The sequence below is a fragment of the Lepidochelys kempii genome, chromosome 5 (assembly GCF_965140265.1).
Source record: "Lepidochelys kempii isolate rLepKem1 chromosome 5, rLepKem1.hap2, whole genome shotgun sequence".
Lineage (NCBI taxonomy): Eukaryota > Metazoa > Chordata > Testudines > Cheloniidae > Lepidochelys > Lepidochelys kempii.
Genome location: NC_133260.1, coordinates 47,456,963 through 47,476,498, shown reverse-complemented (window position 1 = coordinate 47,476,498; position 19,536 = coordinate 47,456,963). Strand labels below are relative to the sequence as shown.

Here is a 19,536-nt window from a genome sequence, read left to right as displayed (position 1 = left end):
TAACGGTCTTTTTCCTGACCCAGGACTGACTGCTGCAGGACCCCACTAAATATGCCCTCTCAATTTGACAGCAAACCATTGATTGCTACTCTTTTGAGTACAGTCTTTCAACCAGTTTTGCACTCACCTTATAATAATTTCCTCTAGATTTCCGTAGCTTGCTTATGAGAATGTAATGTGGGGTTGCCTTAGTAAAATGAAGATCTATATCTCTATTTATAGATACATATATATAATGTCTACTGCTTTTCCCTCTGTACTTGGCCAGTAACCATGCCAAACGAACCTAAATTTCTCTTTGCATGATTTATTTTTGACAAATCCATGGTGGCTATTCCTTATAACCCTGTTCTCCTTAGTTGCTTACAAATTGATTGTCTAATGGCTTGTTCCAGTATTTATCCAGGTATCAAAGTTAGGCTGAGTGGTATAATTCCACAGATCCTCTTTCCCCTTTTTAAAGATAGGTACTATGTTTGTCCTTTTCTAGTTTTCTTGGACCTCACCCATCCTCCATGAGTTCTCAAAGATAATTGCTAACTGTTCCAAGATTGCTTCAGCCCATTCCTGAGGTATGCTAGAAGAATTTCAGCTTGGCAGGGCCTCATGAATACATGTCTCTTTCTTTCAAAATATTCTTTAACTTTGTTCTTTCCCTATTTTGGCTTTTGTGTTCCTTCCTCTTTGTTAATGTTAATACTGTTGAGTATCTGGTCACCATTAACCTATTTTTTAGTGAAAATTGTAGCAACATAGTCATTAACCCCCTCAGCCTTGTTTAATGTCCTCAGTTATTAGCTCACCTTCCCCACTAAGTAGAGGACCAACACTTTCCTTCATCTTTCCGTTACTCCTATTATATTTAAATAACTTCATATTGCCTCTAATGTTCATTGTTAGGTTTAACTCCTCCTTTTTTTTATACGTGTGTGTATTTTTTGTCCTTCCATGTTTGTGCTGTTCTTTTGTACTTCTCCTTACCAATTTCTTCATGTCTCTTTTTTTCATAGGATTCTTTATTTTTACTGCTGCTATATTTCCTGCTGGAGTCATATTGGCCTCTTAATATTCTTCCTATATTTCCTTCACATTGGATGGTTAGTGGTTGTGCCTTTTTAATAGTGTCTCCTTGAGAAACTGCCAGCTCTCCTAGTCCTGATGTCCTTTACCTCTTCAATTTTCTTTCCAAGAGATCTTACCTTACCTTCCTGTTTTCTGGGTTTGTTAGTCTGCTTTTTTGGAGTCCATTTTCCTTAGCCTAAGGAGTGATGGCAGCAGAATCATAACATCATTTCATGATCCCTTTCACCCAAGTTGCCTTCCACTTTCAGATTCACAACCAATTCCTCCCTGTTAGGCAGAATCACATTTAAAATGGCTGTTGTCCTAGTTACTCCCTCCACTTTCTGAAACAAGTTGTCCCCAACACATTCCAAGAATTATTGTAATATGGCAGAGCATAAAATTTACTTTTCCAACTGATGTCTGGGTAGTTTAAGTCCCCCATTGCTACCAGTTTGTGTGTTTTGGATAGTTTGTTCTAGAAATGCCTCCTCCACCACCTCTTCCTGATTTGGTGGAAAAAATAGGAATGACATCCCCTTCTGTGTTCCTCCTGAAACTTTAAACTGGTCTGCCTCTCACCTCCTTTTAGACCTCAAAATTAGTGTATATATTCTTGATGTACATAGTGCAACATCTCATTCCTTCCCCCCCACTCCCATTCTTCTTGAACAAGCTATACTCCTCTAGACAAATATTCCAGTCTGAGATTTATCCCACCAAATCTCCATGCCAATTAAGTCATAATTTAGCTGAATACTAATACTCCCAGATTTTCCTGGTAGTTCCCCATATTAGTTATGTTGAGAACACCTTGTACTTGTTGCAAGAAAAAAGTCATGAACAACACACACACCTCTATGTAGAATTCATTGACCTACAAAATGCCTTCAACACAGTTAGCAGGAATGGCATCTGTAAGATCCTGTAGAGAATTCAAAAGGTGCTCTCCCTAGTCAAGGAGTTCCACAAGCATGGATCCAGTATGAGAATGAAACATCACCCAAGGTTCGTATTGATACTGGTATGAAGCAACACTGCATCTTAGCGCCCACCGGCTTTGGCTTCTTCTCAAGTACGCCTTTGGAAATGATCAGTCTCGCATACTAATTGAATCGAGGCTGGATAGCAGCTTGTTTGACATCAGATGATTCCAGAGCAGAAAGCATGTCACCCAGCTTGCTATTCAGGCTCTGCTTTTCCCACACGCTGCTGCATTAGTCTCTAATTCACCTGATGAATTACCTGATGCATGCACCAAATTTGGCATGGCAATCCATATCAAGAAACAGTTGTCACATAACAGGTGTCACATAACCGACATTCCACTTAAAATCAGTCCATAATGAAGCTCCAGATAACGTGGATCACTCTTACTATTTTGGCTCAATTCTTAGCAGCTCAATTAACTTTGATGGGGAACTTGATGCTAGAATCTGCAAACTTACCTCCTGTTTGGAATAACAAGTTACTTACCCTGAACACACAGGTTTCTATCTATCAGGTTTATGTCCTTTGTACTCTCCTTTATGGTAGTGAGAGCTGGGTTACGTATTCCAAGCAGGAGCAGAGATTGAACCGTTTCCACCTCCGCTGTCTTAGAAAAATCTTTGGTGGTCCCTTGGTCCCAAGTAATTCCAATACCGAGATCCTTGAGATAATCTGTCTACAGTCTATACAGACTGTGCTAGATGTTCACAGGCTTTGGTGTTTGGGACACATGGAGCTCATGCCTCAAGATCATCTGCAGAAGGCTGTGCTCTATGGCCAACTTAAGAACCGCTCGCAATGCAGAGGAAGGCCAAAGCTCCAATACAGTGACAAGGGTCAAGCAAACTCAAGAAATTCAGCTTTCCCACTGTCAACTGGGAAAATCCTGTCCACAATCACTGTTTGGAGAAGCTGGGTTAAGGCTGGTGCAGTCATCATGGAGCGCCATCAGAGAGCCCAGGCTGAGGCCTGCAGTTGAGCCAGAAAGCGGAGTATGTTTCAACCTCCATCTGGCAAGTTGTTGACCTATATCCACTGTGGGAAGGTTTGCTGCTTGTGCATCAGGCTCTTCTCCCCCTTCCCCCCCCCCCTCCCCCCATACCATTGCGAAGCACCACTGACTGTCGCATCTCCTTTAATCTGCCAAAATGTTGGATGGCTAATAACACCTTGCCCATCCCCCTGTTCCCCTCCTCCCCCAAATCCCTAGCTACCAAGCTTTCACTTTCCCACTGAAGCACTAGCATGACAGCTCAGCATTCCCCTCCTTCCCAAACACACCACCTGGATCCAGATTCATACCTATTAAGGTGTAAGCTCCCTACAAACCTCTTCTCTTCCTCCTCCTCCACCCTCTCCTCAGTATGCCAGACAAAAATCTTCAACAGAAGGAGCTGTGAGGGAAGGTGCTCTGCCAAATGGTCACTTGCTCTCTTCCCCTTCTTTGTCCTACTCAGTTCTCAACACAACCCGGTAGCTGCCAGAAGAGTTCAAGACCTGAAATTCAGTATAAGCTACTTCCAGCAGGCAGAGGCTCAGTTCTTGCAATCACATGTAATCATGTGCCTGTGCACACATCAGGATTGTAAGAAGACTTTCATTACTGTATGTGCTGCAGTAGGTTTTAAAGCATAAATGTTTTAAAATTGCATTCAGGCTGTTTTGCAAATTTTGTTTTATACCAGATGACTTGACACTTTACCTTCTTAAATAGTCCCATAAAACTGAAACACACAAAATAAACTTGACTTTCTTTTTCATGCAGTCCTCTAGTTATTTCTCATTGTAGAAATTTAATTATACTAAAAAATAACTACAAAAATGAGATCATGGGATTCTGTGTTTTGAAAGCCACTACTTCTATATCAAATTAACTCTGTTTTCAAGTAAAAGGACTTACTGTCTTCACTACTATCCCACAAACTCAACCTGAGTACTGAGCAGCTTCTTGCACATTACCACCAGTAATAAAGATTTTGTACATGCAGTCATGCTGTCAATTACCCGTGTGCAATATCACTTGACTTGCAGAATCTTTGTGGTGGTATGTGAAAAGGAAAGAATTGGCTGAACTCTGGGTCTAGGCTGAGTATACAGGTCTGGTACTTAAATTGATTTTATATTTTTAGTTACTTAACTCATGTAAGATTAACACATTTTTGATATGGAATACCATGTGGGTGGTGGCTTTTGTTTTTTAGAATCACTTTTCTGAGTGGAAACCAATACTTCAAATACTTTTGTTACTAAGTTCCTGTTTATCAGGTATGTTTCCTGTAAATTGGTTAAATAAATTGGTTAGTCTCTAAGGTGCCACAAGTACTCCTTTTCTGTTTCCTGTACTGTTAACTTCCCTCTGTCCCCGATGCTATATAGTGGAGTTGGGACAGCTATTTTAAAAGGCTCTTAATATAAATGCAGTTTTGTAGATTTCTAATATCAAATTAAAGTTGATTTTTGTCTTGACAGGAGGACTACAACATGGGGGGGAAAACGACTTTTATGTGAACTTATGAACTTAATGCTTAGATATTCTGATATTTTATAGCAGGTGTATGTATGGAGTTGTCTTTCTGGATCAGATTCTGATGTTGTTCTAGTATTAATCCAGAGGATTGATCATAATCTTCCGCATAGTTTGTGATTCTTACTATGTAACTGTGCTCTAAAGAAGTGTTAAATCAAGTACTACTTTGGCTACAGATTTCTGGTTTTTACAAACTCTTGAAAATCTTTGTTCAGACGGTCTAATTAATCTACCTAATCTTACTGCAACTTTGTGACCATCAATATCGTTTCTGCATCTTCTTCTAGGATTAAATGATTCTGTTTTCTTCTAAGTTAGACTCAGATGTGAACTCCCAATCCCATTTTAGGCTGTCTCTACTCTATGGGTCTGAGTGTTCTGTTAGCTCAGTTGTATGAGCTCTAGTGATGATTAGAGTGCTAATTTAGACAAAGCTGCAGGCAGCTGCCAGTGTTTGGAGTGCAGATCTTTGCAGTGAGCCTCTCTAAATGAATTAGTGGCTTTAAATTCTCTCCCTCTCCCTCTACTACCTTGTCTGTACTAGTGCTCTTGTTGCTATCCCAGATGCCATGGCCAGAGATTCTTCTCCTCCCCCCAGAAGAAAACAGACAAGGGTAGTCCAGAGTCTTTGTTTCAGCTGAGACATGATGCTAAACTTCATTACAATTGACAAATGCCCACTTACAGGGTAGACTTTAGGTCACAAGAAATATGTGAACAAACACCCCCACCTCCCTCCAAATCCTTTGGTCCTTAAAATAAACTCTTTTTGACTCCATAAGGAGTTTTGCTTACAGACTGCAAAAGAAGGCTGTCATAAATATAAAGGGAAGGGTAAACACTTTTAAATCCCTCCTTGCCAGAGGAAAAACCCTTTCACCTATAAAGGGTAAAGAAGCTAGGATAACCTCACTGGCACCTGACCAAAATGACCAATGAGGAGACAAGCTACTTTCAAAGCTGGAGGGGGGGAGAAACAAAGGTTCTCTCTGTCTGTGTGTTGCTTTTGCCAGGACCAGAACAGGAATGCAGGTCAGAACTCCTGTAAAGGGCTAATAAGCAATCTAGTTAGATATGCGTTAGATTCCATTTTGTTTTAAATGGCTGATTGGAATGTTTGTTCCTGTTTTTGTGTCTTTTTGTAACTTAAGGTTTTGCCTAGAGGGATTCTCAATGTTTTGAATCTGATTACCCTGTAAGGTATTTACCATTCTGGTTTTACAGAGGTGATTCTTTTTCTTCAATTCTTCTTTTAAGAACCTGGTTGCTTTTTCCTTGTTCTTAAGATCCCACGAAAGGTGGTGTAAGGTTTGGGAGGATTGGGGGGGAGGGAAGAAGTTTCCAAGTGGGCACTTTCCCTGTTAAACACTCGGTGGTGGCAGCAATAAAGTCCAAGGGCAAAAGGTAAAATAGTTTGTACCTTGGGGAAGTTTTAACCTAAGCTGGTGAAAATAAGCTTAGGGGGTTTTTCATGCAGGTCCCCGCATCTGTACCCTAGAGTTCAGAGTGGGGAAGGAACCTTAACAAAGGCCTGTAGAGTTTAATAAAACAAAATCAAAATTAGAGGGTGTAATTGTTTCCTGATAGTAGATCAAGCATATGGTGGATTTAGATAGGCTATTGTTCTGACGTATGTGATGCAACAATGTGATGTAATTTAGTACATTAGCTTGTTTAAATTTCAGTATTGGATTTTAAACTTTCAGATTTTAATGCTACTTTTAGTTCATTTCATATTTTATTTTTCTGCACATTTTAATATGTCTTACAAATTCCATGGTTTCCAACTCCTATGCCCATAAAGTTAGTATATGTAAATATATAATATGTAATTTCTGGAGTGACTAACTTTATGGTATAATCTACAGGACACTAACTTTTTTTACTTGAATTACTTGTCAACGCTCTTTAGAAAAGTTCTTCATTTACAAGTAGCGTTTGTACGGTTCTATTCTTAGCATTTTGGGATATCTTTTAGAATCCTAACAAAACCCACAACCTGGCAGCTAAAACTCACTTGATCACAAAACCATATTTAAGGGACCTTAATCTGTGTAGCTTCCACATATAGTGCATCTGTATACCCCATGCATGTGAGATTGGAACCTTTGACCAGTGAGGATGTGCAGGCACATGCCCCCACCTGGTAGCATAATGGGCAGAGCTGCCCCGAACCTGTCCGTTCTCCCTTACCATTCCATGGCAGTGAGAGGGAGCTGTAGGGTGCCTGCCTGCTCCCTCAAAGGGCCCTTTCACCAAACCAATTTGTGAATGTTTAGATTAGTTCAGCTCCATGACAGATTTCTGCCCTGTTGGCAGCCCTGTATATCTTCTTTAAATATCTTTTCTTCTGACTACTGCTTGGTAGTCCTGACTACTGTAAAGTGCCTTCCCACCTAAGAGCCAAGCTTAACCACTCTGGCATCAAAGCTGAGCCCATTGTGATGGGGACATGTTCCTTAAATTGATGTAAACAGCTGGTGTCTTTTGTTTTCATTTTGTGTCTGTCTCTCCAAACAAACACACTTTCTGGGCCTGTGCTTTATATGTCAGCCCTTCTCCACCTGAACTTACTGCTCCAGAGAGATACTCTGCTAAAACTACCTCCTGGAACAGCCTGTGAGGGAAGCATCTGACTTGGACAGTAGTTCCTTCAACTCCAAAAAGGGATGCTCCGTCCAGCAATTTCTCCTCTTTCCAACCCCCTTGCTGCTCCAGTGCTGTGAGGGAGGAGTCTACATACAGAACTTGTTCTGAGGAGAGCCAAGAAATTGAGTCATACACCCTCTAAACCCTGAGTCTGGAGGCCTGATGAACCTGGACAGGATAGCAGGGCCAAATCTGTACCTCACCTGGCTCTGAGTGGAACTGAAGCCCATTACTGGCAGACTTCTCCCTGGCACCAGCATCCACAGTACCAGACCGACCTGTACAGGCAGACCTGTCATTGACTTCCAGCATGGAGTCCCTCGCACTGGCCTTGGTACTGTTAGCTTGGGTTCCAATCTTCCTGGTTCCAGAAAGGAATTAAATCCTCAGTACTGATTAGTATTCTAGTCTACCACCGAGGGCGGCACCAACTCTAGAACAGATTTGCTGCTGCTCCCCTTTGTTCACCCAGTCTCTCCCTTGAATCAAGCAGAGATCCTCCTCCAGGCATCCATCCATCCGTCCTCCCTAGTGATTCCCCAAGCAGTGCAACTCCTTGTAATTACAGGACAACTCCCATGGCCCTTCACCTATGAGGAAAAAACAGTATGACAGGTTATCTCTGCAGGCAGTACTCAGCCAAGCACAAGTGGTTGCTGAAAGGGTTGAGAAAAGAGTCTTCCTTCCTCAGATATGGGTGGGGATTGGAGAGGATCTGTAGCAGACCTATTTGCCACCAAGATAAGCGAAGGCCCTCTTCTGCTCTCGAGCACTCATTAGCCCAGATGCTTTAATCTTCCCTGATCTGAAGATCTCGCTGCTTTTTCCTCCCATCCCCCTGAAATCCTAGGTCCATAAGGAAGATCAGGCAGGATGCAACCAGTGTTACTTGTATAACCCAGTAAAGGGTGACAGAGTACTGGCTCACAGACTACTCAATCTGTCCGCAGAACAGCTGATCTCTCCTCTGTCTGCCAGACTTCCTCTTGGAGTTAAGGAACTATTTTCCACCCAGACCCTACCTCTCTACAACTGATTTCTTGAAAGTTGGCTGGCTGAATAAAGCAGAAATTAGAGATCCCAATACAGAACAGGAAACCCTCTCTACAGGATCAGTTTGCAGATAAAAGTGGAAGAGATTTTTTTCCATCTTGGCTTCACAAGATCTTGACAAGCCTGTCTGTTCTCATAGTTCAGGGCAACTGTACTTGTGTTCAAGGTCACCCATTCTAGGTTCCTGGCTCTTCAGCTGTCCCCTCTGTTAGGCGGAGACCCACATCTCTCTCCCTCCTGACCAGGGGTTTCCCAGGTTGTATGGTTCCCTGCTTACACTGTGATATGCCCAGTTAGCCAGACAGGTAATAGTCTGTGCTTTGCTTTCCTTCCAAAGGCTATGAACCGCATATTGGCCTGCAGTATAAGTTACCACACAGGTCTTACAAGAAAGTAGATTTATTCTTAAGGTGAAAGCACTATAGAGAAAATGTATTAAAGAATAAAATCTGCATGCATTCTAAAGCTTACTACAGATTACCCAAAGCCAACTTTGGCCTCTGGTAGGCATCAGTCCTTCAAAACCCACCACTGGGTTTTACTTGCTTACAAGTTCATAACTGTCTCCAATTCAGAAACAAACCCAGGCTGAGCAGCTCACTTTATAGAGCTCCAGCCTTTGATTTTGGCCTTTGGTAGCAGGTGATGAGAGACAAAGATCCTCTCCTCAAGGTATAGCTTCAAAAAGCTGGGTTTTTTGCTTTACTGGATTTGGGGAATTTGCATTCACCTTCTCCTAGATGTTCCCCAGGAAAACCCACTTAACGCTTTTTTATTCCAAACGGCCATTCTTATCTGGCACATTCACTATAGTCCCATAAACCCCCAGATCTCACATCTCCTCTCTTCCCCCTCACCCCCCGAGGGTACATACAATTCCAGCCCACAGTAATAGATAAACCATTCATTTAATACAATGGATCCCAAAGATACCTTAATTTTCTTCAATAAGGTCTCCTTAGGAAATGTCAGAAAATTTCATTTTCGTCACAACCACCTTTAAACCTCAGAAGTCCCCTGATACATTTAACATTTGCATAAATTATAAACTGGGGTGTCTTCTCAATGGAGCCAACAAGCTTCCTGGAGCCCTAAAATGAGGATTTGCACTTGTTAAGTATCACCACCCTATGGAACTTGTCCATTCTTCTTGACTTCAGTAGCTCATAAAGACAACTCCACTAGCTCCCTTGGAGAATTTAAATACTTACATTCCTTCCACTTCAGAGCTTCATATTATAACACACATTATGGATGCTCCTTTTTGGATGCTGTAGTAGCTGGTCTGTGCCTGGAGAAAATATCAGGCTTATAATGGAAACTTTACCAACCTGAACTAGAGAATCAATACTGTCATATCCACGGTTAGTCTGGGATACCGATATCTCACTGACTGGCTCATGGTGAGTAATTTTAACAGGTGACTTGCTTTGTGCTAATAACTCTCTCAAACATCCAGTTTTCTCTCAATAATGCTCTGATGACACTGTCGGTGCTTCAAACTAACAGTGCCTTTCTTCAGCTCAATAAACATCAGACAATAGAAAATATCTCTATAGAGAAAGCACAAACTATTTATATTAACAAATGGAAGCAATCCGATGAAGTGAGCTGTAGCTCACGAAAGCTCATGCTCAAATAAATTGGTTAGTCTCTAAGGTGCCACAAGTACTCCTTTTCTTTTTACAACAGAATAAACATACTTATAATATTCCATACCATTATGTTTAGCAACAGACTAAATCTTTTTTTAGATTTGATGGATTATTGCAGAGAAAAATTGACTTGAGATTTTTTTGCAGTCTGTAAATTAGTGTCATGCTTGCTGGAGTTAATGGACTGAAAAAAGTCAGAATAAAGCATGAATTTGATTTGAGTGGATGAAAATTTTAGTGGCTGTTATAGGTGCAATCTTAAAAGTTGCAAGAAGAGGAGACATGCAGAGAAGGATAGATACATGGAGGTGGCTGAAATGGCGAAGCTTGACATTTCAGTGTAATATAGGTGAATGTATTATACAGAGTAGCAACTCTAGGTCAGAATTTTAGGCAAGTCACTTCAACTTGTTTTAACTGCACATGTGCTTAGTAAGGATGCTCTTTAAGAGTTCTGTGATCATCAGGGAAGTGTTGCTGTATAGTGTATGTTGCTATCAATTGTGGGCACAGAAGCATCTGTCCCACATGTATCTTCAATATGGAGGAGCTAGCCTGTTTCTTTTAACAGTTGTAAATGGCATATCATGGAATTGGAATGATGTCAAATTTACTTACTAATATGGCTGTTGATTTAATCTCAGTAAACTCGTGCAATTAACTCAAATTTATAGTCATTAATTTTTATCACACTGTTAAACATAGACTACCAATTGAAATTTATTAAATATTTTGGATGGTTTTTCTGTTTTCAAATATATTGATTTCTATTACAAAACAGAATATGAAGTGTATAGAGCTCACTTTATATTTCTTATTACAAATATTTGCACTGTAAAAAAACAATTATTTTCCAATTCATCTCACACAAGTACTGTAGGGCAATCTCTTTTTGTTGTGAAAGTGTAATTTACAAATGTAGATTTTTGTTACATAACTGCACTCAAAAACAAAACAATGTAAAACTTTAGAGCCTACAAATCCAGTCAATCCAGGGGTGGGCAAACTTTTTGGCCCGAGGGCCACATCGGGGTTGCAAAACTCTATGGAGGGCCAGGTAGGGAAGGCTGTGCCTCCCCAAACAGCCTGGTCCCTGTCCCCTATCTGCTCCCTCCCATTTCCCACCCCCTAACTGCCTCCTGGGACACCCTCCCCCCAGGACCCCCTGCTCCCCGCCCCTTTACCATGCCGGAGTCTGCCGCACCACCTGGCAAGAGCGGCGGGCCAGAGCGCTGGCGGTGTGGCGCGCTCAGGCTGCGGGGGAAGGGGGGGACAGCGAGGGAGGGGCCAGGGGTGAGCCTCCCCAGCTGGAGCTCAGGGGCCAGGCTGGATGGTCCTGCAGGCCGGATGTGGTCTGCGGGCCGTAGTTGGGACTGACTCAGAGGTGGGCCACTTATTGTTCAGCCAAACGCTAAGACAAACTATTTTGTCTACATTTATGGGGGGATACTGCTGCCTGCTTATTTACAATGTCACCTGAAAGTGAGAACAGGTGTTCAAGTGGCACTTCTGTAGCCAGCATTGCAAGGTATTTACGTGCCAGATAATCTAAACATTCATATGCCCCCTTCATGCTTTGGCTACCATTCCAGATGACATGCTTCCATGCTGATGATGCTCATTAAAAAAGTGGGTTAATTAAATTTGTGACTGAACTCCTTGGGGGAGATTTGTATGTCTACTGTTCTGTTTTACCCGTATTGTGCCATATATTTCATGTTCTAGCAGTCTTGGATTATGACCCAGCACATATTCGTTTTAAGAACACTTTCACTGCAGATTTGACAAAATGCAAAGAAATGTGAGATTTCTAAAAATAGCTACAGCACTTGACCCAATGTTTAAGAATATGAAATGTTATCCAAAATCTGAGTGGGGCGAGGTGTGGAGCATGCTTTCAGAACTCTTAAAAGAGAAACACACCAATGCGGAAACTATAGAACCTGAACCACCAAAAAAGAAAACCAACCTTCTGCTGGTGGCATCTGACTCAGATGATAAAGATGAACATGCGTCGGTCCGCTCTGCTTTGGATCGTTATCGAGCAGAACCCATCATTGGCAGGGATACGTGTCCTCCGGAATGGTGGTTGAAGCATGAAGGGACATGTGAATCTTTAGCGCATTTGGCACGTAAATATCTTGTGACGCCAGTTACAACTGTGCCTTGCGAACACCTGTTCTCACTTTCAGGTGATATTGTAAATAAAAAGCAGGCAGCAGTGTCTCCTGCACATGTAAACAAACTTGTTTTGTCTGAGCAATTGGCTGAACAAGAAGTAGGACTTTGTAGGCTCTAAAGTTTGACACTGTTTAATTTTTGAGTGCAGTTATTTTTTTTGGACATAATTCTACATTTTGTAAGTTCAACTTTCATGATAGAGATTGCACAAGAGTACTTGTATCAAGTGAATTGAAAAATACTATTTTTTACAGTGCAAATATTTGTAATCAAAATATAAAGTGAGCACTGTATATACTCTGTTGTAATTGAAATCAATATATTTGAAAATGTAGAAAACATCAAATATTTAAAATAAATGGTATTGTTTAACAGCACGATTAATCACAGTTCAGTCTTTTTAATCGCTTGACAGCCCTATTTACTATGGTTTAATTTTCTTATTTTTCTGGCTTGGGCAGTGTGCTTGCTGCACTAATGGCTGATCGAGAAGTGAAAAATTTTACTAATACAGAATTTTCTATCCACTATCTTGTGTAGTGTTTTTCATCCTAAGTGCTCTTGCAAACTCTAGAGCTAATTTTACCCACACAAAAATGCAACCATCTCTGGGGTGCGTCTGAACTTCTTGACAAGACATAGCCATACTACCCCAACTGCAGGTTTTAGAACTGAAATGGAGGTTACCTTCTCTAGTGGAGACTGCACAGGGGGGGAATTAATTACTTATGCCAGGGTAATGGCCATGATTGGAGGCATGTTGTGCTGGGTGCTGAATAAACTGCAAGTCCCCACTCCAGCGGCCTTACAATCCAAAAGATACAAATAGATCAAAGGCTGGTGATGAGGAATAACGTCCAAGCAGATAAGTGTGGTGACTGGCACAGTTTTGTTAGTTATGGGGGGCGGTTGGGTTTTTGGTTTTTAGTAGGCAGAATGTAATTGCAAGACTTACAATTTTTGGCGAAGTTTAATGCCATAGAAGCTGTAGACCTAAATTTTCAGAAGACTATGCAGGAAATTATCCATGCAATCTTGGTAACTGTACCCACATATACTGGCGAAGTTGTCCTTTGATGGTAAGGACTTGAATTTTTACAAAAGAGGGAGGTTGGTGATGGGGATTGTATATAATGGAGTAAGGAACAACCCAGTTAGGCCTATTGCCTGTTATCTTAATATTTGCCTGAAAAAGTGGTTGTTGGGGTGTTTGTCTTCCCTCCACTTATTAAAAAAGGTGGTGGGGGGGAATAATTGAACTCTGCATGCCCCCTCAGATAAATAGTACGAAGAAGCTAATCAAAGCGGGGAAAGTGTGTATGTTCAGATACTGAATGTGGTGCATGGAAGAGTGTTGGAGGAAATTTCCCCAATACTTTTATAAAACTTAGATCTTAAGATGTTATAGTTGTAACACTGTTTAATCTTTTTTATTTGGTGTGGTAAGAGTACTTCTGTATTTGGCAAATGTTTCTCAGTGAAGTCCTATAAAGAGCATTTTCTCAACTGCAGAAGTTTTTTTGTTTTTTGTTTTTGTTTTTTTAAGTAAAATTGCGTTGTGGGTCACCTCTAATCCTTTATAATTTGACCTATTTTTCTTTTTACAGCTATTGTGGATGATGAAAGGCTTTCAGCAGAAGAAATGGATGAGCGGAGGCGTCAAAACATTGCTTATGAGTATTTATGCCATCTAGAGGAAGCAAAAAGGTAAATAAATCAAAATATACTCTAAAAAATCTCCAATACTGAATTTTAATTTGTTGCCATCTCAAGATTATAGCTCTGAAAAATTTTCCTGAATGACTCAGTCTTATTTAGTCACTGATCTTGAAATTTTATAGAATCTTAAATAATACCAAGAATCTTGTGGTGAAGGGTGGCTTTTATAATTCAGCCAGATAATAGTAGCTTTTTATGAAGTAGAAATAATAATCTTCAGAAACTAGTGGTAATTTTAAATTAACACAAGCAATGGGCACTGAAATCCAACTGTGGAGTACTGCCTGCATAGACCAAAGGGTTTTATGAACAACATACAAACATAGAATGCAGTTTGTGCTTGATTCTTAAACCAGCAGTAGACCACTCTTATCATTATTGGACTGGGGGGACAAGGGAAGGTGGCAAAATCACCTGCTGATGGAGTAGCATGATGTGGTACTTAATGTCATGAATAAAAGCATTTTAACACTTAATGACTACTCTTCATGTAAAAGTTGATATCTAAGAGGCTCGTTCTGCTGCTGTGTTGCCTTTCTGATAGCTCCATAAGGGTCTCTTCCCTTTTTGTGCTTTTCTCAGGATAGAATCATCTGTGTGTGAGGAAAGGAGATTCTCTTGGATGTTTTTATTCTCCTGTATACAAAAAAGATTTCTAGATGATTTAAACTTTTTCTGATTTTTTTTCTAGCTTTAAAAGAATAGAAATATTCTACGCATACAGCATATTGAGACTAAGATTCAGTGTTTCTCCCTAGAAACAATTTTTAAAACTTCAAATTTTTTTAAAAGTTTGTCTCCTGAAATGTCCCCCTCTCTAATCTTAATTGACACTTACACTTGTATCTCTTTTTTTGCCGGGAGTCAACGGCCAATTAGAGAGACAAGGCGGGTGAGGTAATATCTTTATTGGACCAACTGAGGGAGAGAAGTTTTTGAGTTTACACAGAACTATTCCTCAAGTTGGTCTAATAAGAGAGATTACTTCAACCACCTTGTCTTTCCAATATCCTAGGACCAGCATGGCTGTAACACGGTATACAACTGCCAATTATCTTGCACTGGAGACATTGTTATGACTTACCTTGTCCTAAAGGCTCCTGCCCTTCCTCATTCAACATCCCCTTCGTTATGCTGCTGCACTAACTGCAGTGCACTCTAGCTGTCTCATTCCTCACCTCCCTCTCTTTGAGCCAGAGTTGTTTCTTTTCCATCTATAGCTTAAAATTAGTAGTGAAATAGTGGTGACATGTCTGCATCTGTTCACGCTCGGCTCACGTTTTGACGTTCTCCTTGCACAAATAAGGCTGAAATGGAACCTTAGGTTCTGGAGCACAACCTAGCAGCCTCTAACAGAAAATAAAAGTCCAATGAACCACAGCAAATGGGGCAGAGTGACCTCTGCTGATCACAGGGTGCAGGACAGCAGTCTCTGGCCTCTTCTAACCTTGCTACGCATACCCTGCACGCCACTGCTGCATGCTGCAGTGAAAGGCAGGCTGTGTTCACACTTCAGCGTATAAGCTACAGGTGGCATTGAGAGGTTGTGGTGGGAGGAGGCAGTGAGGAAAGGCTCCAACAGTGGGGAGCCTCTCCCTTCTGCCTCTCGCTGCTGGAGTCTTTCACTGCTGCCCAAGTCCTTCACTGCAGTGGGAAAGGGTTCTGGCAGCAGAATATTACACTGCTAAAAGTATCGGTGTCGATGTAGAAAGCACTGCTTGAGCATGTAGCAAGCCATATGGGGTATATACGCTAGGGTTCTGGCTTGTCTGTACTTTACTCCCCAAAGCAGTGCCCCACCAGCTACACTCTCCTGCCTATACCCATGCTCGCTGGACATGCAGTGTCTGTGTGCTATACGCAGCTGTAAGTGTAGAGCTACCCTTTGAAATGCCTGCGACAGCCTATTACCAGAGAGACTGGTAAGGGTGCAGCCCTCTAGCAACAAAACAGTGGAAGAGCGGCAGACGCAATGGCAACAGAATTCAAGCCTTAACCCAAATAGGGTGTTTCCAGTCTGGGTTGTATGCGTGTGTGCACCAGTTGCATCTTCAGTAAAGTCTTTGCTGCTGTCATGGAGCCCAGAGTCAGTTCTCAAAGTCCTGCAAAGTAAATGATCCAGAAATTACCATGAAAGGGGGGGAAATGACTCTTTCCCTTACTGAATGTACAAGATCACTCTGCTCTGGATCTTTTGAGTCCATGTTTTCCGTTGCAAACTTTGCTTTTATTTTCGGGGGGAGGAACTTGAATGCTAGTATTTTTCAGCATTAGGACATTATTGAAAGTAGATCTTTGTCTTGTCAGTCTATGAAGAATTTTTGCGGAGGTGGAAAAATAAGTGTTCACACTTCGTATAACTAAATAACAGTTGTCTGAGAACCAACACACATGCTCAGCCACTGTTACAGAGCAGTAAAGATTGGTTTAAAGGTAGGGCTATAGTTCAGATACCGGGAGGACAATTTTACTGCTGCTTCTCTGCAGCTCCAGAAACAATAGCAAATGCTCTGCTGCAATTAAGGAGTGGTATTGTGCAAATACAACATATGCTATTTTGGCCTGTTCTGAAGGGCTTAGTAAAAGTGTCAGTGCCTAAAAGATTTGGGCCACGACATGGCTGTTGGTATATCAAGGAGTTATGCAGTGCTGGAGCAGTGTGTTTTCTTTTCTAGCAATGTGGTCCAGTCTTTCTGCGCTGTTTATAATCAAAATGTTGTGTCCTAACAGCTGTGTGTTTCAAAATGCCAGAGTTAATTAAAAGGTGAAGAATGTGTACCGTCAGACACTTTTAAAAAATTGTTTTCATGCTTACTTTCTCTACCGCAGCTTTGAGAAATCCTCCTGTGTTGAACCTGAAAGAGGAATCTCTTGTTGTTTTTTTTTCTGTACTTCTGTAAATAGTGCCTTCCTGTACTGAGGTACAGTGTCCCTATGCTACATGAGTAACAAAATAGGAAATTGCTTTTAAATATAATCAGCAGACTTGGAATGTCTACAGAGATCAGCAGGGTTTGCACAGGGCGTTATATTTGATAGTCAAAACTTGTTTGTTCCATTGCGTTATACTACCAAAAAAAGCTGCCACCTGCTAATGGCAAATGTAAATCATAAAATTTGTGAATTGAACCATTTGTCCTCAAAATGTCAGCCACATGGAAATGATGTAACGAAAATATTTTTCCACAGTGTTAAATTAATATTCTCAAGTGTCTAAAATTTATCAAAGCAATAAAATTGAGATTAAAGCTGTCAGACTTCAATCTTTCTCCTCTATGCAGTGTAGCATGGGTGTGTAGAATGGAAGCACACGTGAGAGGAAGCAGAAAGGTTTCCTCAGTGAGTTTTAAAAATCCTACAGTAAAATACTGTATGCTTCAGATTAGTATTAAGCTACTATACATAAAGAGCAGTATCTGTATCATAACATTTCTCAGTAAACATGCTAGTCTTGTCCTGCAAAGTGTTATAAGAAATTGTGCTGTACGCTTTTTAATTGGGTGAAGTTAATTGAAATAGTGAGAGAAACTCTTCCAAAGAGTATTTCATGGTGGTATCCTTGTAATACCTAGAATTTCATACACCCTGCTCCCTTCCCCCCCCCCCCCCCCCCCATCCACTTGGCTTTCATTTTTGCTGGTCTTTCCACAGAGCTGTGTGCAATAACTGTCCTTCTGGACCGTAACATAGATTTGAGTTTTGGTAGCTGTCACTTGAAATTGTGGTATGCTAGTTGCTTATTACAAACTCAATGTATGCTAGCATGGTTGGCTGTGGGGATGAACTTGTCCATAGAACAAGATGGTACAGCTCTGATTGACTTGATGGAAATTACACCCACTTATGCTAGGGCTGAGTTTAATCCATAGCATCTGTATTTTATTACAATTTCTGCTTCTCTGTCAAACTGATGTATTTCATTATGGAGGTATCTGTTGTAATTACGTTGTTAAAATGGATCTCTGGGAGCAACTTTAAGCCTTGTTTTTGCTTCCTCAGTCTCGTCCAATTTTAATAGGAACAAGATATTCCTGTGAGTTATTGTCCACTGCGAGATAGGCAGACTTCCCCGCCCCCCGCCCCCCCCCCCCCCGGAGTTTTGCAGGTGTAGGAGAATAGTTAGTTTGGAAGTGTTTCTATTCAAGATAGTTGAGGTTTTTGGTGTTCAGGGCTTTTGCCGCCTCTCCTGTTAGAGGGAACCCAGATTCTCAAGTGTAACTCTCTCCAACTCTCATGCATAGTATAACTTTAAGTTGGATATGAAATGGTCCTTTATGACCGTGGCTGGATCAGTCAGCAAAGCAGCAGTGTAAAAATGTACACAGTTTAGTACTTAAAAGGTCAAGCACTGAAGTGCTTAACTGGTTCAGGCATAAGCTAATGGTGTGATTATTTGGCTTGTCATGCAGAACCTCAGACTATAGAATTTCCTTGAACTAATTTCTGCCTTCAGAAAGGGGGAGGAAAAAAAACACCCCCAAAGATATCCTTTAATTAAATGTTGATTTAAAAATTGCCAGTGACTAAGAATCCATCACAACCCCTTGCTGGTATGTCACTTCCACTTGCTCTTAACTTTTTTGATACGCCTTATTTCCCATCCAAATTTATCTAGCTTCTAGCCATTGCATCGTGTTATGCTTCTGCCTGCTTGACTGAAGAGCCCATTATCAAATATTTGTTCCTTACATATATACAAACTGATCAAGTCACCTCTTCCTCTTCTGTTTGTTGGAGTCAAGGGGCTTAATCTGTTCAATTCATCACTATAAAGCATCCTTTTCTAATCCTTTAATCGTTCTCATGGCTCTTCTCTGAACCCTCTCCAATTTATCAACACCCTTGAATTGTAGACACCAAAACTAGGCACCATATTGCAGCAGCAGTTGCACCAGTGCTAAATAGAGGTAACATCCTCCCTGTCCTCCTAGGGATTCCCTTATTTATGCATCTAAGGATTGTGATGGCCCTTTTTGGCCACAGCATCATATTGGGTGCTCATGTTCAACTACCAAACCCCGATGCCACCCCCTCCCCCAACCAAGTCTTGTTCAGAGTCACTGCTTCCCAGGATAGAGTCTCCCACTCACTAAATATGGCCTGCATTCTTCCTAGATTTGTCTTCACATTTGGCAGTACTGAAATACATACTGTTTGCTTATGCCCAGTTGACCAAGCGATCCAGATTGCTCTGTATCAGTTGATCTGTCTTGTCCTCTTTGTGGTCTCATCTTCAATGACCACTGATAAAAATATGATTTCTTACAGGTTTGATAAAAATGTTAAATAGCCTAGGGCCAAAAAGCAATCCCTTGGGGACCCCACTATAAATACACTTGCTTGAGAACGATTCACCATCTAAAACTGCATGTTGAGGCCATCACTTAGCCAGTTTTTAACACATACATTTATGTGCAATGCTAATTTTTGTATCATTCTAGATTTTCATCAAAATATCGTGCAGTATGAAGTCAAATACCTTACAGAGGACTAAGTATATTATACCACTATTACTTTTATCAACCAAGCTTGTAATCACTTTTTTAAAAAAACCAAAACCCTCAACTTAGACTGGATCTGTTTTTCCATAGGCCCATGTTGATTTGACATTAATTATACTACCTTTCTTTAATTCTTCATTAATAGACCCATATCAGCCCCTCCATTTTTTGGGGGGGATTGGTGTCAAATTGGTATGCC

The 19,536-nt window shown here is 41.0% G+C and overlaps 1 protein-coding gene across 4 annotated transcripts in view; it reads left to right on the top strand.

Moving 5' to 3' along the window:
- IQGAP2 (IQ motif containing GTPase activating protein 2) overlaps positions 1–19,536 on the top strand; it is a 229,954-nt gene that overhangs the window by 37,007 nt on the left and 173,411 nt on the right. For all 4 annotated transcript variants that reach the window (XM_073344187.1, XM_073344188.1, XM_073344186.1 and 1 more), the window contains one exon: positions 13,725–13,824. In XM_073344187.1, the coding sequence (XP_073200288.1) occupies positions 13,725–13,824 (100 nt within the window). Of the gene's footprint in view, positions 1–13,724; positions 13,825–19,536 lie in introns of those variants that run through there.